This window comes from Caenorhabditis remanei, chromosome III, assembly GCF_010183535.1.
Source record: "Caenorhabditis remanei strain PX506 chromosome III, whole genome shotgun sequence".
Lineage (NCBI taxonomy): Eukaryota > Metazoa > Nematoda > Chromadorea > Rhabditida > Rhabditidae > Caenorhabditis > Caenorhabditis remanei.
This window is the reverse complement of record NC_071330.1, coordinates 6,050,735-6,074,838: the sequence shown is the minus strand read 5'-3', so window position 1 is coordinate 6,074,838 and position 24,104 is coordinate 6,050,735. Positions and strand designations below refer to the sequence as shown.

At 40.2% G+C, this 24,104-nt stretch overlaps 6 protein-coding genes across 6 annotated transcripts; 3 read left to right on the top strand and 3 right to left on the bottom strand.

The window, feature by feature from the left end:
• Positions 1-99: 99 nt before the first annotated feature.
• Positions 100-5,715, top strand: GCK72_009378 (uncharacterized protein; the record flags this gene model as incomplete). Its single annotated transcript, XM_053727352.1, has 15 exons — positions 100-266; positions 310-508; positions 555-627; positions 706-1,112; positions 1,376-1,628; positions 1,675-2,037; positions 2,086-2,208; positions 2,256-2,429; positions 2,476-3,423; positions 3,471-4,436; positions 4,487-4,684; positions 4,736-4,984; positions 5,028-5,207; positions 5,255-5,563; positions 5,645-5,715. The coding sequence occupies 15 exons, from the start codon at positions 100-102 to the stop codon at positions 5,713-5,715; spliced, it is 4,680 nt and encodes a 1,559-aa protein (XP_053586929.1).
• Positions 5,716-6,121: 406 nt separating this feature from the next.
• On the top strand, positions 6,122-11,826 carry GCK72_009377 (uncharacterized protein; the record flags this gene model as incomplete). The annotated part of the gene is made up of 17 exons (XM_053727351.1): positions 6,122-6,182; positions 6,629-6,714; positions 6,757-7,149; positions 7,199-7,526; positions 7,575-7,943; positions 7,993-8,115; positions 8,161-8,334; positions 8,388-8,861; positions 8,907-9,404; positions 9,453-9,750; positions 9,795-9,991; positions 10,042-10,338; positions 10,384-10,569; positions 10,617-11,111; positions 11,170-11,351; positions 11,455-11,692; positions 11,750-11,826. The coding sequence occupies 17 exons, from the start codon at positions 6,122-6,124 to the stop codon at positions 11,824-11,826; spliced, it is 4,476 nt and encodes a 1,491-aa protein (XP_053586928.1).
• Positions 11,827-12,089: 263 nt separating this feature from the next.
• GCK72_009376 (uncharacterized protein) lies at positions 12,090-14,008 on the bottom strand (the record flags this gene model as incomplete). The annotated part of the gene is made up of 3 exons (XM_053727350.1): positions 12,090-12,186; positions 12,628-12,731; positions 13,922-14,008. 3 exons carry the CDS (start codon positions 14,006-14,008, stop codon positions 12,090-12,092), a joined length of 288 nt encoding a protein of 95 aa, XP_053586927.1.
• A 323-nt stretch (positions 14,009-14,331) lies between these two features.
• On the top strand, positions 14,332-17,956 carry GCK72_009375 (uncharacterized protein; the record flags this gene model as incomplete). Its single annotated transcript, XM_003113284.2, has 12 exons — positions 14,332-14,406; positions 14,527-14,910; positions 14,959-15,087; positions 15,141-15,417; positions 15,464-15,592; positions 15,646-15,994; positions 16,047-16,359; positions 16,407-16,693; positions 16,802-17,015; positions 17,095-17,658; positions 17,729-17,848; positions 17,897-17,956. 12 exons carry the CDS (start codon positions 14,332-14,334, stop codon positions 17,954-17,956), a joined length of 2,901 nt encoding a protein of 966 aa, XP_003113332.2.
• Positions 17,957-18,054: 98 nt separating this feature from the next.
• Positions 18,055-18,682, bottom strand: GCK72_009374 (uncharacterized protein; the record flags this gene model as incomplete). Its single annotated transcript, XM_003113154.2, has 3 exons — positions 18,055-18,280; positions 18,331-18,423; positions 18,621-18,682. The coding sequence occupies 3 exons, from the start codon at positions 18,680-18,682 to the stop codon at positions 18,055-18,057; spliced, it is 381 nt and encodes a 126-aa protein (XP_003113202.1).
• A 399-nt stretch (positions 18,683-19,081) lies between these two features.
• GCK72_009373 (uncharacterized protein) lies at positions 19,082-22,959 on the bottom strand (the record flags this gene model as incomplete). Its single annotated transcript, XM_003112941.2, has 10 exons — positions 19,082-19,247; positions 20,154-20,237; positions 20,291-20,757; positions 20,809-20,964; positions 21,016-21,109; positions 21,161-21,337; positions 21,443-22,119; positions 22,414-22,617; positions 22,716-22,781; positions 22,843-22,959. 10 exons carry the CDS (start codon positions 22,957-22,959, stop codon positions 19,082-19,084), a joined length of 2,208 nt encoding a protein of 735 aa, XP_003112989.2.
• Between the last annotated feature and the right edge of the window lie 1,145 nt (positions 22,960-24,104).

Sequence of the window (24,104 nt, the reverse complement as noted above, 5' to 3'; positions counted from 1 at the left end):
ACTAGATCATCATTCCTCTCTCCTGCCATTCTTCTCTTCTTATTTTTGTTTTCTTCAGATATTCCATTAGGTCGATTCCGATCGGTATCATTCCAGAGAATGGTGCTTCATTCTCTTGGGTTACTGTATCTTTTCCTTTTCCGCGTGGCATTGGCAGAAGACTGCGTAGACCGTCCGTGTGTTGAATGTAGACATTACATAAAACAAGATGATCCATGTCTGCATCATGGAACAAAACCAATGATTTTCTGTGATCCACAGACAAAGTTAGTTCTTATTCTTTATATTTTTCTTCATATTCGTGTTCAGTTTAATGCAAGAATCATCCAATAATTTCTTGGAATGTGTCCAAAATCGTTGGGTCCTTCGTGAGTGTGTCACTGGGACCATTTATGAGTCTGGACGTGGTTGCGTGGATCCAACTCTTCAACCCTTTATGCAAGGATTCTCTGTGTCTGGAAGTGGACGAGTCGGAGATGTCTGTCAGTATAATACCGACTGTTTGAGTGTGAGTTTCTCGAAATTTGAGAGTTTTTTCTAAAATTTATTTTCAGGGTATGTATTGTGCAACCGGATTATGCACTTGCCTCAGTACCTACATTCTCAGAGAGAGTTATTGTTATGAAAGTGAGTTTTTTATTTCATTTTTGAGTTCGTTTGGTATTTAACGGTATTCACGGTCCAACCAATATTTTTTTTTTACAGAAGTGAACCCAAACCAACCCGGTTGCACTTATGATGTTCAATGTGAAGCAGTCTGGCCTGGCTCAAAATGTAGAATGGACAGCTCCATCGGTACCTGTCGTTGTCCTGAAGAAACTCATGTGGCCCGTGAAACTCGTGATGGTTGGGTGTGTATCTCTCTTCGAGATCACTCATCTGGAGGCACTGCTCCTCTCTATTTCGTCTGCCCTCTTCCCGAAGGAGCTGGTTTCAAAATCTCTCTGAATGACCCAAGCCCTGCAATGGGTGCTTTCCCAGTTGGTTGTACCGTCGGATCCTCTGCAACAATAGAACCAGTCCAAGGTCTTCATGGAGGCGGAGCTTGTAATTGGCCATCGGATGGAGAATATATCGGAGACGTTTATGATTGTATTCACACCAGCCCACACGTGAGTATTTTCTTCTTCTTCTTCTTTTTCTTCTTCTTCTTCATCATCTTCAAACTATTTGTGCACATAAAAGGGAATTGATATGGCGGTAGCAGGAGAGTGGTTTATTTGCGAGACGTCGGCACCCTAAACGTGCAAATACTGGGTATAAGTGGTGGTTAGCTCCTTTGGAAGTGATAAGTGCCATAGATTATCGAAAACAATACGAAACAATTGAACTGAGTTCAGGGAGCGAATCTAAGGAATAAATGTTTTTTTTTCAGATCAATTTGGCTGAAAAGTTCCCTCAATCCAACTATGCTCCCACTGCTGATGGTGTCTGCTGTCCAAGTCGTGCTCTCGCGTGTATCCAACCACAACTAACTGGTCCGAACCCTTCAGAACCTCGTTGGTGGTACAATTCTGTCACCGGAACCTGTCAACAATTTATGTGGGATGCAGGAGCAACTGAAGCTAAATACCACTCACCAAATAACTTTAAGACCATTCAGCACTGCGAATCGTACTGTAGAGACAGTGAGTTTCCGAGTACTCTTGACTCATCTGATTTCCATTTTTTCAGCTTGCCAACGTGGCTCTCCCCAATATTCTACGGAATCCGCTGTTCACTCTGAACGTCCAATAACTTCATGTGCTGCATCAATTTCCTGTGCCAATGATTTCCAATGTACTGCTATCGGAAGTCAACATCTCTGTTGCCCAACTCCTGGATCTGTCTGCTCTGCTAAAGGAGGTCGTCCATTTGATATTCAACCAAGAAACTCAATTTATCATTCTGGATTTATGGTCTACACTGGAAAGGAGTCTATCCGATTCTATTATGATCCTGGAACCGGAAGATGTCAAGATTTCGTGTATAAGGGTGCAGGTGGAAACTACAATAACTTCTTGTCAAAACATGAGTGTGAAATGTATTGTGCTAGATGTAAGTTATTACATCACCAGAGTGGAAATTTCATATGTATCCTTTCAGTACAATGCGAGAGAGGATCTCCATTGAGAATTGGCGAAGAAGCTCAAAGGTGTCAAAATAATGCTCAATGTCCATCATCTCATGAATGTAAAGCTGATCAAGGAGTATGTTGTCCGAGGAAACGTATGCACTAGTTTTGTTTTCAAGGTTCCAAATGAGCAATTTTTCAGAAACAATCTGTGCTCAACCTCTCCGAATTGGAGATTGCACAGAAAATGTAAAACGATATTGGTACAATGCAAGAACCAGACAATGTCAGATGTTTGAGTACACTGGATGCCAAGGAAACGACAACAACTTCGATTCTATCTTGGATTGCCAAAACTTCTGTAAAAATGCTATTCGTGAGCTTATTATTTCATCTGACCAATCTGATTTCTTACCTTTCAGCTGAACCAAAATGTATCCAAGGTCAAGCCTACAAAGACATGTTCGGAAACTTTGTGACATGTTCCAATGGAATGGGATGCCCTGCCAACTATGAATGCTACTTTGATGGAAGTCAATGGGGATGTTGTCCAACCAAAGCATTCACATGCTCCCTTAATACTGACCCAGGCATTCAATGTGGTGCTGGAAGTACATTCAAATACTACTACAACCCACAGACTCAGAATTGTGAATCATTCCAATACAATGGATGTGATGGAAACTCCAATAACTTCGCCAACCGAGATGCTTGCGAGTCTTACTGTAGTGTAGGTGGATGTCCAAACGGAGGAACTCCTCTAAGAGATCACTCCGGAATGGTTATGGTATGTGGCGCACAACAAACCTCCTGTCCAGATTCCCACGAATGTGTTCCTGTTCTCGTCGGCAATTCAATGATCAATCGATGTTGTCCAACTCGTGCCTACCAGTGTGGTCTCCCACCTCAACAAGGAACTCAATGTGGAGCGAATTTTGTTCAAAGATATTATTTCAATATTGTCACCAGTCAATGTACATCTTTCCAATTCGGAGGATGTGATGGAAATGCCAATAACTTCTTGAATATTCAACAGTGCAGAAACTTCTGTATGAGTAACTCGTGTCCAGCTGGAAATGTGGCTTACGTGGATCCAAACTCTCAGATGCCAATCAATTGTAATGAGGCATTGAGTAATAGTTGTCCTTCTGGATATTCGTGTACCTTCAACCCACTCATCAATAATCATGTATGTTGTGGAGCCACGGATTCCGGAGTCTGTCCAGATGCAGAGAAGGCGTTCATTGATACAATTGACATGTCACCAAGGGAATGTTTGATTAATATTGAGCAGTCTTGTCCAGCCAATTATTTGTGTCGTTTCAATATGCAGAAAAACAAATATTACTGTTGTTCAAGTATCACTGGAAGTAAGTTGACTTCTATTCAAATTCTAGTTCATAAAACTTATTTTCAGAAACCTGCCCACTCGGAAAGTTCCTATACAAAGACCAGAGAACAACTCAACCAATCCGTTGCACAATCGGACGAAATGATCAATGTCCAGATGGATACACGTGTCAAAGCTACCTCGCCAACGCCTTCCAAGGATTCTGCTGTACTGCCAACTCTGTGTGTCCTGATAATGCTGAATATCTTATCGACGATCAATCCCAACAACCAAGAGCTTGTACTCAAGGAACATTCGTCTCTTGTCCAAGTGGTTACGCATGTAGATCTCTAACTTCCTCTTCTGACGGATTCTGCTGTAAATCTGGAAGTGGAACTCTCCCACCATCAGTGACCGATGGTTGTCCACCAAATCAATACGTCTATCTTGTACACGGAGAAATTGCACAATGTGACCCATTCAACCCTCCAAATGCTCCATGTCCATCTGAATTTACTTGTCAATGGTCTCTATCCAACCAACGTTACCAATGTTGTGGCTCTAACCCTGCTCCAATCCCAGTAAGACCTTCAGATGGATGTCCAAATGCTCAAATTGCCTTCCGTGACTCTGATACAGTAAGAGTGTGTAGTGCAGGTGCCGCCAACTGCCCAGCTGGATATTTCTGCCAATTCTCAAGCTCCAACAATCAATTCCAATGTTGTGGAGTAAGCGGTGGCTGTCCAGATGAGTCAGTCGCCTTCGTAGGAATGTTGGGAGAGCCAGAGAAATGTGTAGTCGGACAATCCAACTGTCCACGTGGATTCGCTTGCCAGAAGTCTGTAGCAGGACATCACGTATGCTGTACCGTCCGAAAGGTGGCATGTGAGCAAAATGAAGTTATCATCGAAGGTGAATGTCATGCACAAGTTGGCCCGGGATCGGAGTGTCTCGCCAACGAACAATGTACTGGAGGCTCGATATGTGAAGATGCTAAATGCGAGTGCAGACCACCATTGAAAGCATTTGGAGGATTCTGTCAAGAGGAAATTCGTGAGTTTTCTAGTTTTTTTTTAACTGACTGCGATAAAAGACGAATTCAGAATGTTCATCCAATCAAGTACTTCATAATGGACTTTGTCACAATAAAGCAAAACTCGGAGAATCATGTCTAACAGTTCGTCAATGTCAAGAGAACTCCGGTTGTATCGAAGGATCATGTGAATGTAAAAAAGGATTTGTCGAGAAGGCTGGAAAGTGTATGACACCAGTTGAGAAGAAGGCTGTGGTTTCATCAAAATGTGAGTTCTCCCCAAATAACTATCTTAATAATGTTAATTGCACATTTACAGTGGCGAGCGGAGTGACATGTTCAAAACCAGGATGGACTCCTCTGATCGATGAGGAACACGAGAGACCGAAACATTGTTCTCCAATCGGGAAAGGGTGTCCGAATGGTTATGAATGTCAGATCAATAATAGAAGAACTCAATATCTTTGTTGTGCACCGGATTCGTCTACAGTATCCATGCCATCACTTCCTCCACCATCCACGACTACAACAGAAAGGATTATGACGACGAAAAAAGCCAACTCGAAAGGTGAATTCAAATTACAATTATCACTATAACTTTTTATAATTAGTTTGCCCAACTGGACGTACCCCATATCTTCTAAACGGAGCACCCCAGAAATGCACAATCTCTCGTTGTCCTGCTGGGTATGAGTGCACCTACCGTAACAATGGATATCATTGCTGCTCTATGGCCAATAAAGCAGGTCTTACTGTAGCTGGAACCACTTCAGGATCTATTGTTTCTAAATGTAATTTTTCATTTTCACATGTTCTTGCCACCCTTCCAATTTTTCAGCAACTCCATCCCCTGACCAAGAGAAATGTCCTCGTGGCAACCCTCTAATCTATCCATCCACAAGTTCTCCTGTCCTCTGCCAACCTGGTAAACGTGGATGTCCAGTTGGTTTCGGATGTGTACAAAGTTCCACGTCAAACAATCATATTTGTTGTCCATCAAGACATTCTGATCGTCCTGGATTCAGCAGTGAGACGTTTGGATTGGGAACTTATTACAGTAGAGGTCCACCAGCAGCCATCAATCCATGTGAGGGATATTTGGTACTGGTGACAAGAGTGGTCAATGGAAGAATTGAGAAACGATGTGGTGAGTTTGAAGGGACTACAGAAGATCAAAGTTCCAGGGGATGCTGTGGAAACATTTTCATCTAATCAAGTTATTTTCCAGAACGAAGCTGTCCATTCCCACAAATTCCAATTGGAGGTGTCTGCTACGAGCTGAAGAACAAGACAACATAACCTGACACTTATCTCTCATGTATCTTTTTTGTAACTATCCATATCCCCCCACAAAACTTTTTTCATTTCGTAATGTCCACTCGTCGTGACCACTGCTCTATGTTGATTACCTGACCCATATTTACAGTATTTTCCGCACCTTGTTTGCCCCCATTTTGACACGTTGAAGGAAGAGAACGAATCGGCCCTTTATCATTCTATCTCGATTCCCTTGTCTCCCCCCACCACGAACTCATTTTGACATATCCGACGAGCACACGCGTACGCTCACTGAACTCGATCACACCGAATCAGTCAGTGTTCAGACGGAGAAGTGTCCCCCCTAAATTCGTTATTCCCCTCTATGTTTCCATCCCCCAATTATTAGTTCTCTCATCAACACCATCCTCTAAATAATTATTCCGTTATGGTCTTTCAAGACCTTCTTCTCCTTTTTCTTCTCTTATTATTGCTCACCCCGTGTGCAGGTTTGTTTTGTTTCATCTTTTAAGTATTCCTTTCCAATTTGTTCTCACACGCCACGTGGCAGTTAGTCATATGGTAGTTCGTAGGTACTGTGTTACCAAAACAATTAATAAATTGTATTATTTTACTCTTAACTTTACGTTTTATTTGAAATGCAACATGCAATAGAGAACTTAATCAAATCCTTGGGAAAAAGTCAGAACTTTTAGTCGGAGAAACATATAATCTCATCTGATTGTGAATGTCTCCTAATCCAAGATCAATTTGTTTTATGTCTGATGTGGTCAACCAAAACTTTCTTTAAAGTTGTTGGCGAATTTTTGTTATGATTTCTATTCAAGAAATTATCTTCTGAAAACAAAGTCTTCCAGTGTTGAAACCATCATAGATTTCTAATAACAGTTCAAACAGTGGAAAATCAGAATATCCCAGATCTGTTTCTTTTTAGCTCAAATCGATGGACTCCGTGACAAAAGACAAACTGGAAGTGGTCGAGTCGGTGATGCGTGTGCTTTCAACACTGATTGTTTAGCTGTAAGTTTTCCTTTCTAACATCTTTGAATCCTATTCTTCTAGGGAATGTTCTGTAATGGAGGTCTCTGCTCCTGTCTTACAACATACATTGCTGCAGAAGGTTACTGTTACCAGAAGATAGATCCAGGACAGCCTGGATGTGTCTACAATGAACAGTGTGCCTCTGTATGGCCAGACGCTTTCTGTGATACTTCTGCAGGTGTCGGAACTTGTCGATGTGGAGAGAATAAAGTGGAAAGAGCAACAAGAGATGGACATGTTTGTTTGGATGTTCTCGACGCTAATCATAACACTCTGGCCATTACTTGTCCATTACCAGAAGGTGCAGGATACACTTCTGCGTTGTCGGACCCAAAACATCCAAGACAAAATGAAGGACCTGGACCAGTTTTGTGTAATACAGATAGTACAAGTACCAGTCAGTCAGAAGAGAATGTAAGTGTTTCTATGTTTGTATATAATTCCAAAATATTCTTTATCCCAGACTGGAGATGGTAACTCTGCCTGCATGTTCCCATCCAACGGACAATTCATTGCTGACCAGTATGACTGCGTTGAATTTGTCTCTTCTCTTGACCTAACATCATCTGGATACAGTGAGAAAGCTAACGGAATCTGTTGCCCCAATCGTGCATTCACTTGTGTTCAACCCACAGCAACTGGTCCAAATCCAACTGAACCTCGTTGGTGGTACAACTCAATCACTGGAATGTGTCAACAGTTCCTGTGGGATCCAACAGCTTCTGGTTCAGGAGAACACTCGCCAAATAATTTCAGAACTGTGGAACACTGTGAAAGTTTCTGCAGAGATAGTGAGTTGATTATAAAGTTTGGGAGCTCATTAAACAGTAATTCTTCAGCATGCTCCCGCGGTGCACCAGAATACGCTCATCGGTCTTCATTCCTCGAACAAACTCCAATATCTGGTTGTGCTCAAACCAGTTCCTGCTCTCATAACTTTGAATGTAAATCCGTTGGAAGTACTCAATGGTGTTGTCCATCTGTTGCTTCTGTGTGTGGTCCCATTGGAGGTCGTCCATTGGATCCATCTGTGAATACACGTGGTGCAGTGTATCATGCAGGAGTTGAGAAGCAAGGAACTGCTACTTCCACTCGTTTCTACTATGATCCACAGTCCGGTAAATGTAGTCCATTCACTTATTTGGGAGCTGGTGGAAACTATAACAATTTCCTTTCGAGAATTGATTGTGAGCTGTATTGTGCAAGATGTGAGTTGATTTCCAGAGCGAAAATTATAGTATTTTAATTTAATTTCAGTACAATGTGATCGAGGAAACCCATTGAGAATTGGAGATGTAACCCAGTCGTGTGCTTCCAACAATGACTGTCCATCATCTCATGAATGTAAAATGGATCAAGCTGTTTGTTGTCCCAGAATGCGTGAGTGTTCATAAAGTTGAAAGCAAATTCCGAAGTTATTTCCAGAAACCATCTGTACTCAACCTCTCCGAGTTGGAAACTGTGACCGTTCAGTTAGAAGATACTGGTATTCTGCTGCTACCAGGGAGTGCCAATCATTTGAATATACTGGATGTCAGGGGAATGATAACAACTTTGAGACCCTGGTCGATTGTCAGACATTCTGCAGAAATGCGGCTCGTGAGTTTATTTTTGAGATACACTGATATCTCACTGAGATTTTTAAAATTCAGCTGAACCTCGCTGTCCCCAAGGTCAAGCCTATAAAGATAACCAAGGGAAATTCGTGACCTGCACTACAAACCGTCAATCTTCTTCATGCCCAGCAAACTTCGAATGCTATTTCGATGGAAATATGCATGGATGTTGTCCAACAAAAGCATTTACTTGTTCACTTTCTCCAAGTCCTGGAAAAACTTGTGGTCCAGGAGTCTCTTTCAAATATCACTACAATCCACAATCCCAGGAATGCGAGTCATTTGAGTACCTCGGTTGTGATGGAAATTCCAACACTTTCGCCAGTCGTGCAGAGTGTGAAAACTACTGTGGAGTTGGAGGATGTGCTAATGGAGGAAGTCCATTGAGAGACAGTAATGGCGCACTTCAATCGTGTTCTGAAAGAGATGGAGGATGTCCATCGTCTCATGAATGCTATGGAGTCAGTTTGGGTCCGGATATGATGTCTTATAGATGTTGTCCAACTAAGAGTGAGTGTTAGTCTTCCAAACAAAACTTATGTGTTTCTGTTCCAGCTTACATCTGTGGACTTCCACCACAACAAGGATCATCGCTCTGTTCAGGAGGTCTTACAGTAGTCACTCGATACTATTTCAACATTGTCACCCGGAAATGTTCTCCATTTGTATACAATGGATGCGATGGAAATCCAAATAACTTTGCTTCTCTGAACCAATGCAACAACTTCTGTATGGCATCTGCTTGTAATGCTGGAGACGTCGTCTATCTCAATCCAAACACAGCTCTTCCTATCTCTTGTAATGATGAACTTCAGAATAACTGTCCAAAGAGTTTCCAATGTATATATGACAGCTTGACTGATCAAAGTGTTTGTTGTGGAGCTACTGATATGGGAGTGTGTCCTGATAATGAGAAGGCGTACATCAACTCAATGGATGGAACTGTTCGGGAGTGTCTGATTAATGAGCATAACTCATGTCCAAAAGACTATTTGTGTAGATTCAACGCTGTCAAAAACCGTTATTTCTGCTGTGGTTCCATGACGAAAGCTAGTAAGTTCTCAACAGATTATAACCCCCAGTAAACTCATTTGTTTCCAGATTACTGTCCTGTCGGTCGTGCTCCATACAAAGATCAAAATAGCCTTCAACCCACAAGATGTACAATGCACGCTGCCACGTCATCCTGTCCAGATGGATTTGAGTGTCTTAGTGACCTTAAAGATGCTCTTCAGGGTTACTGTTGTTCTGTCTCTGAAATCTGTCCTCACCGAGAGGAATATTTCATTGATGAAACTTCCGGAATGCCAAGATCCTGCACAATTGGACACTTCGTGACGTGTCCTGCTGGATTTGTTTGTATGGCTCAGTTCGATGGATCTATGGGTTATTGTTGCAAGTAAGTTTTATCGCGATTCAGGGAACTTAACAATCCTCGTTCAGAGGTACACCGCAACTAACTGCAACTGATGGATGTCCACCTGGAGAGATTGTATACATGGAGAGAAATGAAGTGGTTGCTTGCGACCCATTCAATCCTCACAATCAAGGATGTCCCGGAACTTTCTCATGCCAGTGGTCGATTAGGACTCAACGATATCAATGCTGTGGAAGTGATCCATTGCCGACACCAATGGAAAGTGAGTCAATAGCTTATGAATAACTTCTCATCAATACTGTACTCTTCCAGACGATGGCTGCCCAACTCGACAGATTGCCTACACTGATCCTGACACCAAAAAACCGAAAATCTGTACATCCGCTAGTCTTTCATGCCCAGCTGGTTATTTCTGTCAATTCTCTAATCAAAATAAACAGTTCCAATGTTGTGGAATGCCAAGTGACTGCCCCATCCAAATGGTTGCATTCATCGGAATAACTGGAGAAGCTCAAGCATGCTCAATGAATGGAGGAAGTGCATGTCCAGATGGTTTCTCGTGTGTTCGTGGAAAGAGTGGATCTGAGTTGTGTTGTGCTGGAGGGGAAAGTGAGTGTACTTTTGGAAGAGCAAGTCGAAATTGTTTGATTTCAGCCTGCGAAGCATCCCAAGTTCCAGTCAACGGAGTCTGTATGAATAGAGTTTTAATCGGAGAGCAATGCGAAGAAACACCTCAATGTGTTGGTGGTTCTCATTGTATCGCAATGAAATGTAGTTGTCCAACAGGAACTATTGAACAGAAGCAACAGTGTATGGATGTGTCTTTGGAGAAGGAATTGAGTGAGTTTGGATTTAGATTTGAAAAAAGGCAAACTTCTTGTTTCCAGAATGTTCTGAAAAACAAGTGAAGATAGAAGAAGAGTGTTTCCCATTGGTATCTCTTGGTAGAAGTTGTGTTCACTCTGCTCAGTGTCAAGGAATGGGTCAATGTCTCGATGGAGTCTGTGATTGCGACGAGACAAGTGTCCGAAAGGGTCATCGATGCGAGAAAAAACTAGCTAACAGAGTCACAACCCCTCTGAATATCAACAAGTTTGCCACTGGATCTCCTCATTCCATGAAACAAATTCAACCTCCAATGTCGTCGACGTCTTCTGTAGCTGCCACAACAACTTCTGCCAGCTGGCAACCACAACCAGGACACGCTGAAATTATGAATGAGGGTATATGCCCAGCACCACGACAGCCGTATTTGGCGAACGGAATAGCAAGACAATGTATCAGTGGTCAGCCATGTCCAGTGGGATTCTCGTGTACTTGGAGTCCACAAGCGAAGAACTATTTCTGTTGTGCAGCGAATAGGATGGTTATGAGAACTCATGGTGAATATCTGATTATGACTAACAACCCCTTTCACAATTCGAACTCTTATTTTTGCAGTGCTGAAGGACGTGTGTGACGGAGGAGAAGCCTTGCTGTTCCCTGCTACGAAGGCGCCAGTGATATGTACACGATACACGACATGTCCCCCGGGATACTTCTGTAGAAGGTCACCGAAAACTAAGCAGACACATTGTTGCAAAAAGAGACAACCATTGAATATGCAGAGTTATATTATACAGGTAAGAGGTGGAGCTGGTCAAGTATTTGGGAGCACAAATATTATAACTCCGTCCCATCGGAGCTACAATACATTGAACCATAAATCTGACAAACCCGTTGCAGATCAAAGAGATCTCATCTAAAAACCCGCAACCTCTCCGAATGGCTCACTCAATAGCATCAGCTGCAGTTCAAATGGCTTCTCAATACATGCATCCGGGAAGAAGGCGTCAGAAACCACAACCAATCCAGAAAAACAAACCAGTGAAGAACGTGAAACCACTAAAAAGCACACTTCCCTGCCCTCCAAATCAAGTACTTCTGGAAATGGAAGTCAACCGAAAAATCATAAAGCGTTGTCGTAAGTACTTTTTCTTTTATCAAAGAGGCTCCAGATTCATTTAGCGTGTAATTGCAGAATCCACGTGTCCTGTCTCAATGCGATCGGTCAACGGAGTGTGCAAAATCGAGCGGAGACCACCAGTCACCCAATAATCCCTTCCTCTTCGTTTTCATTCATTTTTTTCTTCCCGTGCCAAACGTCTTTCATGAGTAACCGAAATGATCATCAAGCTTTTTTTCTAATTTGAAAAGCCATTAAGTTGCTCTTTTTTTCCTTATTTTCTCATTATCTTCTCATTGTTGTTGCGCCACTTTTGAATAAGTTTTTGGTGGTGGAGAAAAGTAATTTTATTTGTTTTTGAAGTAATAATTGAAAGAAAAATAAAAATAAATAGATTTTATCAAACAATTGACAATTAAACTTCTGGAAGTGCAACTTTTGGTTGGCATGGGACAGGGGAAACACCACGGTCTACGATCTCGTTGTAGGATGGAGGCTCGTCGCGATAGGTGCTGAACAATGAATTATTGGAATTCAAGAGTTGACAACTGGAAAACAGAAATATAACAGCTAAACGCAGTTCAGATATTTATTTCCTAGAGTTTGCGTTTTTTCGTTCGTGTAAGAAAAAAAGTTCTTAAGTAAGCATTTTCTGTCGGTATGTCCACAGATTCAGAGCTTGATTTTCCAGTTGAAATGTAGGTATAACTCGCAAAGTCCTGCTCTTTCTCTTCACCGGAATTCCGTTTCTACACCAACTGGACGTAACTAACTGTTTAAATAAAGTTTTTACAAAAAAGTAACCAAAGACAAAGATGGAGTTTTTGATTTGTTATATACATCCTGCATAACACCAAATGATCAAAAGATATCTTTTGACTCTGTCACACCTTCTCAAACTTGGTTCTTTCAAAATGAAAACTGCGAACGAAAGATGTTTTTGGTCAGCTTACCTCATTCCATTATCACTGATGAAGAAGGGACTGGTGGGTACTGTAAGTGAATTTCGGTAGACCATTGGTGGGATGACCATTGTGACGTCGCCAATTGGAGATGACTGAAAAATGAGAGATTTTACGTATCTTCTTTTCTCTTAACATCCCCTCTCTCCCAAGCTCTAGTGTTTCATTAACTTGATTGACCTCAGTTTATGGAAAACACATTAAACCCAAAGTCAAAACATGTCATTTCGGATTCCCACCATTTCCATAAATCCTAATTTTCCCTTCATTTCTTTTCATTGTCCTTCTTTTCTCCGTTACTCCCCATAATTTATTTTTCCTTTTTAACCCCAATTTAGACTCATAACCAAACATTATACTCTCTCTTTGTTTGCTTTCCCTTTTTCAGAAGTCAACTTTTTTTCTCATTTTCCAATTCTCCTCTTCTATTTCCAATTTGAAATTCCATTTACCCTTTTTCTGTGACTGGCCGCGCGGGGCCGACGGGTGCGAAACGACAATCAATTGGACGATGCTCCACAGAGCTCCACGGAGCACAAAAAGACAAGAGAAGACGCCGCTCTTTTCTCCATTTTCTCTTCTTTTCTTTTTCTTCTATTTTTTAGAAGAAGAAGCATGTTTATACTTACTTCACATGCATAAATATATGATGTTTGTACTCGAAAAACGAGAGAGAATGGATGTATAATTTGTCTCGTTTCCGCCTTCTTTAGAGACTAATACGCTACGAAAAAAACGAGGGGAATAGTATCAAATTTCAAATATATATAAATCGCTCTGCACTCTATTTCCACTGATTCAGTTTCTGTGTGCGCAGGCACATAAATAGAGATACATCTGCCTTCAAAACCAACATGTGTTAAATTGAAGCGGAATGACATGACGCCGCGCGCCTGCCCCCTTCTTCTTTTCCGTTGTGGACGACATCTTCTTCTTCTTTTTCGTCCTCCATGGTATCTCTTTCATCTCTTTCTCTTCGCTTTTCCCCATTCGGAGACACAGCTGCTCAGGGTGTTTGGTGGGGTCGGCGGGGTCGGTGATGGGTGTCCTTCGTGCCTTTCTTCCCGTCACACATTTCCAAAAACTTGTTTCTTCTAAACATTCGACTTGTTTCTAATTTTTATTCTTTGACCGATTGGAAAGACTGGAGCAGCACAGAAGTTCAATTTGTGAGGGAAACAGAATTGTGTTTAGAAAAAAGTGGAAAGACTTCCGGTTGCATACAAAAATCGGATCCAAAATTCTTATAAACTTTTTCAATGAACCCTCATACTAAATATCTCACAATATCTTCTAATAACATCTTCCCAGAAGATTTCATGCATCCAATTGAATCAATATCCATCATATCCCTTTTCCCAACAGATGACATAACTGCAGTCCATAAGACCTTCCCTCTCTCTCTAACAGATCTCTCTCATCATTATCCTCTCACAGACCAACAATTTCTACCAACCGTTGTGTTCTTTGTTGCGTAAGAATTGTCCAGGTAAGAGAGTAGGTGAGATTTAGACGGTTAGAGGAAAAGTGAGTAACGTTCTTCTAGGTTATTTCTACTTATTCAAATCTTTTACTGTTTTCCAACTGTTTTTTCAACTGTTTCTCTATCTTATTTCTATGTTTCAAGCGTCTTATTCAATTTTTTTCAGGTTTTCTCTCAAACATCTCAATAATTTGTATGTGATGACTAGTCGAATGCAACCAAAATCCGGTGGATACTCACTGAGCAAAGCGGATTTTACGAAAGCTTTTGAGGATGTTCCTAAAGTTGTGAGTTTTTAATTTAATGAAACAAAACTTTCAAAACTAGTAAAATCGTACCGACTTTGAGAGAAAAAGTTCACCAAAACTATGAAAAAAAGATGAGTTATCAAACTAAGACCATTCTAGCCCATCACATCTGCCATCGACCTTCGAAACAAATTCGATGCCGTCAAAACAATTCTTTCGAATAGTTCAGAAGACTGGAATAAACGACAAACTCAGCTGAAAACCATCAGAAGTTTGATAATAAATGGAGAGAAACTAGTCGATCGACCCACAATGATTGCTCATCTTATTCAATTTTTGGGTTGTTTCGAAGTCGCCGTGAAAGATTTGAGATCTCAAATTTTACGAGAAGCAGCTATTACTTGTAGTTTCATTTTGAGTAAATATGGAATTGAAACTCATTCGATCGGAGAGGATATTTTGATTCCAACTATGGCTCAAGTGGCAGTCAGTACTAAAATTATGGCAACTTCCGCGAGTACATTGGCTGAATTTATAGTAGAAGTGAGGGCTTTTACTCTGATTATTTTTTGAGATGTTTGACTTTTTCAGTACGTTCAAACTCGCCAAGTTTTTACAATTCTCTCCTCGTTTTCCACTTCAAAGGATAAGAATCAGAGAAGGCAGTTGGCTGTTTTGCTAGAAATTATTATTGAGAAATGGAGTGATCGAATGAAAAAGGTAAGACGATTCTCAAGTTCGAAATGATTAAGATAATATTTCAACGTTTTCAGCAAATCATCCGACAAATCTGTGAACTCGTAAAATCAGCCATCAATGACGCAGACTCCGAAACGAGAGCTGCTGGAAGAAGGGCATTCGCAAAATTAGAAGAGTTTCATCTCGAAGAAGCAGATGCTTTATATTTAGAACTAGAACATTCGAAACAAAAAATGTTGAGAGGTGGGGATGCTGCGTCGTCATGGGCAAGTATCAATAGTGATAGAGGGTCTATTCCGATTCGATCGAAACTGTCGGCTGGATCGAAAGCTCATTCTAATATCAGTGCTAGTAAGTTGGTTAATTTTTGACATGGTAATTGATCTGACGTTTTCAGAATTTCTTGCTCAGAGGAGTGCATCTGCAATTGATCCGAAAACCCTAAAAATGACTGGAGCATCTAGTCGATTAGTGAGACCGACTTCTATTAAAGCTATGGTTAGGCAAGACACGTCCCCGTCTGGAAGTGAGTTTTTTTTTCAAATTATTGTTTTGAATCGTTTAATTTCTCACTTTCAGCCAAGATCCCTTACCCAAATCGACCTGGTTCCCGAACGAGAACATCTTCCATCAACTCAAATGACTCTCGTGACACCTCACCCACTCGAAGACACTCTCCACTTCCACAAGATCCTCAGATTAAAGCACGGACCAAATATGGAAATGGAAGTTCATTTTTTGCGAAACTTGGAATGCCGACCGACAATACAGATGACGATGAGTTTCTTCTACCGATTCGAGTGCGATCCCCCGCAAAAACTCAGTTGGGAGAGAATACGGATAACGTTTCCCGAGTTTTGAAAGAGTGTTGCTCATCGTCTGTGACCGAGAAGAAGGAGGGAATCAAGAAGTTGTTGCCCATCGTTTCGTGAGTATCAGGAATTCAGAATTCCAAAAGAAGAAAACAAAATAGCTTTCAGTGATTCAACACTTAACTCAACCGAGATTAAAAACATTGGGAACTGTTTGAACCGATTGTTATCAGATGCATCCAATACAATGGTCCTCGAAGTCTATGCCGTATTCATCCGAACCCATAGTAGTCGACTCTCCGAATGGCTTCGGCTGGCTCTGGCTAAACTATTTGCACGAAAAGCGGCTGAATCACTTCCAAACACCAAAAAACAAATAGGAAATACACTGAATGTCATTTTGGAATGTTTCAATGCTCATCATCAACTGGTTACTGTATGCGAATTGATGTGTGATCCGATTCATTTGATGGTTCCCAAGGTTGGTGTGACGAGATGACTAAACGTATCAAAATAGTAAGGTTTCAGGCGAGAGTTGCACTTTTGGAGTACATGACGAGTCTTCTGGATGAGTATACTGAGCCTGGAGCATCTATTAATGTAAAAGAATTGAACACTGCAATCCGAAAAATGTTCACTTGGATCGGAGATCAACGTCAGTCAATTCTTTTGACTCCATACATCGAGAAGGCTATCTGCTCGATGTTTTGTGTGAATGTTGCTGACTTCTCTGCACTTATCTCAGATTTCGATGCAGACCAGAAGGCGTGGATCCATCAAACTCTTCAACGAAATGGACTCGAAAATGGAATAAGGTTTGTCGGGAGCTCTTTTTCGGTGTGGTCATGCATTCGATATGAGAAATGAAAAATGACAAAAAAGACGTCCCCAGGCGCATCATTTTTCCATTTTTTTTGTTGCAGCAGCGGAAGTGGGAACAACCAAAACCAGCAGTCAACTCCCCGAGTTGCTGACAACATTCAATACAAGAACGAATCGTCCGTTGTTTTGCCAGAATTCGGAGGAATTCAGAAGAAGAAGCCTGGAGTTACTCTTGGCTCATTCAATACTTCTGCGAATTCTGCACTCACTCGATTAGAAGAACAATCGAAGTCGAGGCTGATGGAGAAAGTTAACGTTAGTTTTAAAAAAAAGTTATCTATATCTGACTCCTTTTCAAAACCCTGGACTCAATCTCAATTCCCTTATCTTCCAGCTGAACTCAACAGTCACTCTGCCACCTGACACCCTTGAAAAGATCCAAAATGTCCAAGAACTCCTTCACAAAATGCGAGATGCGGAGAATCCAGATGAGCAAGAGAGTGCGATCAGCGCCATTTACATGAAAATTTGTGATGGAGGGTTCGGAATCTGGGAACAGTGTTATGCAAAACTTCTGCTCAATTTGTTCGAGATTCTTTCAACGAGTCGATCGGAAAACAACAAGAAAATGTGTCTTCGAATTCTGGGAAAGATGTGTACCGCCCAAGCAGCCAAACTATTTGATTCGACTGAAATGGCAGTTTGTAAAGTGTTGGATGCAGCTGTGAATACTAATGACGCAACGACTGCGTTGGCTGTTGAAGACTGTCTTCGAACTCTGGCAACTCATCTTCCATTGGCAAATATTATTAATATTGCCAAAGTGATTCTCATTCAAGAACCAATTGATGACGAAAGAGCATCTTTAGTTCTCAAAATGGTGACAAGACTTTTCGAGGAGCTTCCAGCAGATGAGGTGATAAATGTCGTTGATGATATCACTCCATGTATCATAAAAGTAAGATTCCTTCCTCTTCTCAACCCCCGCTAATCCCTTCTTCCCGATATAATTAACCGAGTACATTCAGGCGTACCAATCGACGTCATCATCAGTTCGGAAGACCGTCGTTTATTGTCTTGTCGCCATGGTAAATCGAGTCGGGGAGCAGAGAATGGCACAGCATTTCACCAAACTCCCCAAAGCAATGGTAAGGCTTCCTCTAATGACGTGCTATTTCATCATCATTTTTTTCCAGACCAATCTGATCCAGGTCTACGTCAAGAGAGCAATATCCGCTAGTTTACCGAGGCTTTGATTTTTTGATTTATTCTTTTTCTTAAGCTGTCAATACGAATAGTGCAATTACTCGGGTAAACCAATCGCATTTTCTGATATTTTCGGGATTTCTCGCTTTTAATGCTTTCCAATTTCAAAATAAATAATATGATCTCTTATCGAACTTACTGGTACTGGAGTAACAGGTCGACTATCTTCCCATCCGACTGGTGATGACAGTGGAAGTACAGATGCACATCCTTTCCGTCCGTAGTGAATGAGGTAGGCAAAACGAGCAAAACAGAAACCGAGGAAGAAAAGAACCCAGGAGAGAATGTACGGAATGAGGAGAAGTGGGATACTTCTGAAAATTTAGGAGTTAGAGAGATAGAGAGAATGAAATCAGAAACTTACTGTTTGCTAACAATCGATAAGAATATTATATTCTCAGCAATGATGAGAACGGCAAAAAAGATTGCAACGGTTGAGATTCCGATGAAAACATTTCTGAAATAGAATAGTAGGGAATACTATAGGGAGTACTACTAGAGGGGATACGGTAGGGCACTTTGCTCAAAACCGATTACGTTTTTGCACCGGCAAGAGTTGCTTAATGAGTTAAACACCGCTAGAGGATAAGATAGTAATTAGTATATGGAGAACAGAAAACCAGTCACATTCCTAAATAAATTCATTCAACTCACCGATATGGTCGAAACTTGTGAACAACTCCTGGCGTTAGATATTCTTTTAGTTGAAAACACATATCTCCGAACAAGAAAAAGAAGCGGAATGAAAGAGAAATAAGGAATCCAAAAAGTAGAACCACTATCTGAGATTAACGTCGAAGAAGAAGCCGTTGAATAGTTTTAGAATGGCTTCTTCTCTCCGATGACTCTCCTTCTTCCCCTTTCGAAGGCAAAAAATACAAATATCAGATTTATTAAGATGAAAAAACATAGTCGAGGTTTCTAAATAGAATGAGGGATGAATGACAAAATATAATATAGTGTTCTTAAGTGATTTGAACCACGATGGTGAGCTTTTCTGAATACCAAAAAATCATAATCACCCGGAGAAAGGATAAGGAGATCTGTCGAAAAATATACAATATTACAAATTCAAAATGATAAATAATTGGCAAAATAATATAAAAATAATAATGCTATTTGAGGAGCGATTCGCCTTCTAGTCCCGTGGGTATATCGATTGTTTTCGTTTGACGAAGACGTGGTGGACGAACTCTTTCTTCGACACCTTCTGATGACATGTCTCCTCCGTCAATCGAGATTCCGTGCATACTTTTTTGACGTTTTGCCAACGCTTTGTATCTGGAAACGTTTAAGATGTTTAAGATGTCTGGATGTTTCACTTTGCAATTCTCTAGCCTTTCCTCTACTTCTCTCTAGTCAAAATTCGAAACGAAACACTAAAATGCTCCACTAAACTAGTTTCAAAAGTGTGAGAATTCATGAAAACTGAAGAGACGGATTAGTAGTAGTAGAAATGAAGAGTAGATTTCTTCATGAATAATTTGGGAATATGAACTTCACTTGTCAATGAATAATTGGATGTTCAAGAATTAGAGAAAGCACTACCAATTGTATTAATATTTAAGTTATAAGTGGAAATGTACCATCTTTACTAAGGCTGTATGATGACGCTTCGAACAACTAGGTATTATGGTCTCATTCACATTTTTTCAGAACTAACAGAAAAAAAAAACCTAGAGCTTCGTTTTTGTTGTTGGTAACTTGCTTGATCGGGTTTCCCTTAGACAGTAATGTTTGCAATGAGCAGATGAGCGGAAAACTTAAATTATAGACTATAACTCTGGAAGCAGAGCTTATAAAAAAGTTTGTGACATTAAAAATAAAAACTTAGCTTTCGAGAGTTTATGGCAAATAATTTGAAGCATATTTGTCAAGACCCGGGCCGGGCCGAAGATAAATTTTGAAGGCCCCGTCTGGCTTCAAAAAGTAACCAATTTTTAATGTCTTTTTTAAAAATTATTAATTGAAAATGTGAACATGTTCAATGAATGTTCAGAATTTCTTCTAATTCCCAATCATTGTCGAAAATTTGACTTTTTCGTGAAAAAATTCAAAACAATTCGAAAAATTCGAAAAACTTGAATTCTGAACTTTGTCGCCTATTATCCAGACCTTATGCTCCTGACTGGTTCCCATTTTAATAGAGATCTTACAAGCAAGAAAATCAAGAATGTTTTCACTCACTTGCTAAGATTCTTCTCGAGTTGCTCAATTCTCTTCATAAGTTTTCCCTCTGTACTCGCATGCTCCACAATCAGCCTTGCCATCCTAAACAACCCATTCTCTTGTTCTTTTTTCAAGCTAATCCATTTGTGTCTTACCTTGTCTGTAATACCCGAACAGCATTATTCAAATGATCAGCAATCTCTTCGACAGTCTTTTGTTCTTCCGGTGCGTTCTCATCCAACAGATTATCTTTCTTCAGTATTTCTCTTCCTTTTGCTAAAAGAAGTTTTCGAGCATCAGGATATTCTCTCAATGCATTCCATAAATCTGTTTTGCTTAACACGAATAAATCCGTGTATCCGACGGAACGCACGTTTGCAGTTCGACGATTTCCGTTTTTACTGCCAGCAATGTTGAGAATACTAAGCTCTCCGAATACGGATCCCTCTTGTAGAGTTACGAACACTTTCTTTCCGTCGTCGTCAACAACTTGAAGTCTTCCACGTTTCACAATGTACATTTCTCGACCGATATCTCCTTTTTTACAAATAAAATCTCCCGGAGAGAACACTTGAAGTTGTAGTTTTAACACTAATTCTGCCAAGAGTCCAGCCTCGCAATCCTATAAGAAATTTACTAAAATATAGATAGACAAAGATTAAATCGATGTTACCTGGAAAATTCTGACTTTTCTCAAAGTCTCAAAATGAACTTGCATCGCAATTTCAGCTTGTAACTTGTCTGGAAGCACTTTCAGAACTTGTTGATCACTCAGAGATTGTTTGTTTGTCCAGAGATAATCAAACCATTTGATGACACGGATTTCTAGCTGCAAACGTTTTACTTAATAGATATCACTACTTGTTTTACAAAGTCTCACCTGCTTGCTGACTTTTCTCAATTCCATATACTGCTTGATTCCATCCATTTTGTTTTGAAATTCCGTTCTTGCTGCACTCATATTCGAAATCATACTGAAAACTTGGGAAGTTTTATTTTATTCTCTAGAAACAATAAAGACAAACCTTCCGACATTACCGACAATTGTAGCGAAAATCAAGACACCGCACATCAAATCCAAAGTGACAAAAACGTATTCAATATTTCTAACGGGACTGGGAACCTCTCCAATAGTTGTCAGAATGAGAGTAGACCAGTAGAAACTGTAGACGTATCGGCGGAGAAGAGTGTCGTAGATGTCGCTGGAAATTAAAAAAAACGATTAGAATAGAAGATAATTTTTTTTCTCGAAATTCCAAGTTTTCAGACCTATGTAAATTCAAAAATCTGAGAAACGATCGACTTACTCTGGCAAACTCTGCTTATTCAAATGACCATAAACCCATGCATCGGTCCCCAATCCAATGAATTCAGAAATCCAAAAATAGAGACAAGCGTTCCAGTGAATGATGATGACAATGTACCAAACGACGATAAAAACTCGGAATGCATTTGGCATTGAACTTCTTGTTTCAGTTCTTTCCAAACAGTCTCTCACTCTTTTATATCTGACAAGTCGATTCAATCGAACAACTGGAAATCCTTTCCAACTTGTATAGGGAAATGGCCATCCGAATATATAGTCAAGTGGCAGCAAACTGACTCCATCGGTTCTCCACTGCTTACTTTGCCAATAAACTTTCTTCACTTTTTCAGCTTCTCTCACTACGAGTCCTTGATCCATATAACCCATTCTCCAATTCAGAAATGTGTCAATTAGGTATACTCCGTCCATCAACATATCAAAAAACAACCAAATCAGTCGATAGTGCCAATATTTCGACCATCCGAGGTCTGGGTACTGTGAATACGTTGGCATTTCTTTCATATTCTTCAACATTTCATATGTACATTCTATTTGAGTTGTACTATTCAGGCTTCCATTATAGAATCGACATAAAGATTGCGAAGAGGGTCCTAATAAATCATTGAATACTTGTCGGGCTATTACGAAGAGAAGATTGTAAATGTAGGCAAATGTTACCTGCAAAAAACCTTTCTGTTCGATTACTGAAATTTCTTTTTTTAACTTTTCATGAATTTGCAGGACTTCAATCCAAATTAAAGTCGAACTCCGTGCCTTCGTTCAAAATATCTCCGTTATTTTTGGGGGCGGGGCCTACACATTAAGTCAACAAAATGAATCAGAGAGTTTTGTAACCAAAGTGTCTACTATATTTCTTTCAAATTTCAAATTTTAAATTTTTTGAAGAATACCGGTAACTGATCTTCGGAACAACCTTCAAGTGACTATTTTTCAAAAATTCAAAAAACTCACGATACACGTCCAATAATAAAAGTTATCAGTCGATGGATCTTGTGTATATTCTGTCACAAATTTCTTCGCTCGACGAAAAATATTTTCTTTCGGTAGAAGAGGTAAAGCTGCTATAGAAGACGTTCCATCGGCAGATACAGTACCCCCAGCAGGTGGTGGAGCATCTGGTTGAGCTGCATTCGAATTGCCATTCGGCATGTACTTCTGAATGAAATAAAGTTAGTTTGAGCCAGTTTCAATTTCAACAAGCTTCGGAAAACTTTTTCTCGATGAAAATTTAAACAAAAAAAATGAAAACAAACCTGCATAAACTCGTTTTGTGCGTTTTGAGCTGTCGAAGAGTGTACTTGATTCTTCTTTCGTAAAAACTGAAAAATATAATTTAGAAATAAGAGAGGGGTGGTTGAACGAGAAAAAGATAATTAATACCTTTGTCAGGAGGCTGAACTTCGTTGCCGCTGATGGTTGAGCCGTCGGCCCGACTCCATTTGACGTTGATGGATTCTGAGGATCTGGAACTGCGGCAGCGGCTGGAGCATCATCCATTCTGAAAAAGATTTATTAGGAAGGTTGAAATAAGATAAAGTGCATTGATCAGAGGACAGGAAATTGAAGTGGAGACTTGAGGGTGGAGGGGATTAAGATTGGATTTTGTCAGAGAAAAAACTTTTTTAGAGATCAATTTTTTGGAGTGAAATGTGTTTTATGTTTTAATGAAATAATTTACATTTGCATAGACGAGAAGCGTATTATAAAAGTCAAAAGGAAAAATGTCTAGGTGTCATGCATTCAGATGACGTTTGGAAAGGATGAACCTAGACTGAAAATTTCTCCCGGATGATGATTTCCATGTAGTCGGGAAGGAAACGGGAAAACGAAGAAGTGTCACGCAAAAGATATGGAGAGATGAGAGAAACGGATGCGTAGACAGATCGCAGCTCTCTCTATTTCTCTCTTTTCCCTTAGAGAGTATTTATCTTGTTCGTCTTCTTATGTGTATACGTTATCTGCTGGTTGCCAGGGGAGATGATGACTTGATGAATGAGAAAAAGGAAAAGATGAATTGAGGAAAAGGAGGAAAAGGGGCGGAGTTGGTGAGGGTGGACGATGAGGACAGAAATGGGAACGACTTTTGAAATTTGAATACGGAAGAGGGGAGAGCAGGTGAGCCCAATATCTCTTTTAATCCGTATTAAGAGGGGGAAGGTAGAGAGGTAAAAATATGTTTATGAAAGGGGAAACAGGCAGGAAACGGACCGGAAATCGGGTCAGGAAATGAAGAAAACTGAATGTGTGGTCTAAAAGTGAGGGTGTCTTTGACGCGTTTTTTCAATCTGAAACAGACTTTATGAAGCAAAGAAAACTAGAGAGTCCATTCCGAAGATTTTCTTTCTTGAAGGGATTACTCTTGCTGACTGAACTAACTGATTAGTGTGCGGAGACTCTCAAAAGGGAAAGAAATCAAGAAGAATTATGAAAAATCATGAAAATCTGAGTCTTCCTGAAACTAATAGATTTGATTTTTTGATTCTGTTGAATCGTTTATCACGTGTGAAGTTTGTCTTCAGTTTGGTACCCAAATGTTTCAAAAGTTCAAAGTTTTGATAAGAAATTCATGAAGTACTGGCTTATTTCGCAACTATGACGTTTTGCAACTATTCATATTTTTCAGTGACAAAGGGTGGTCTCAT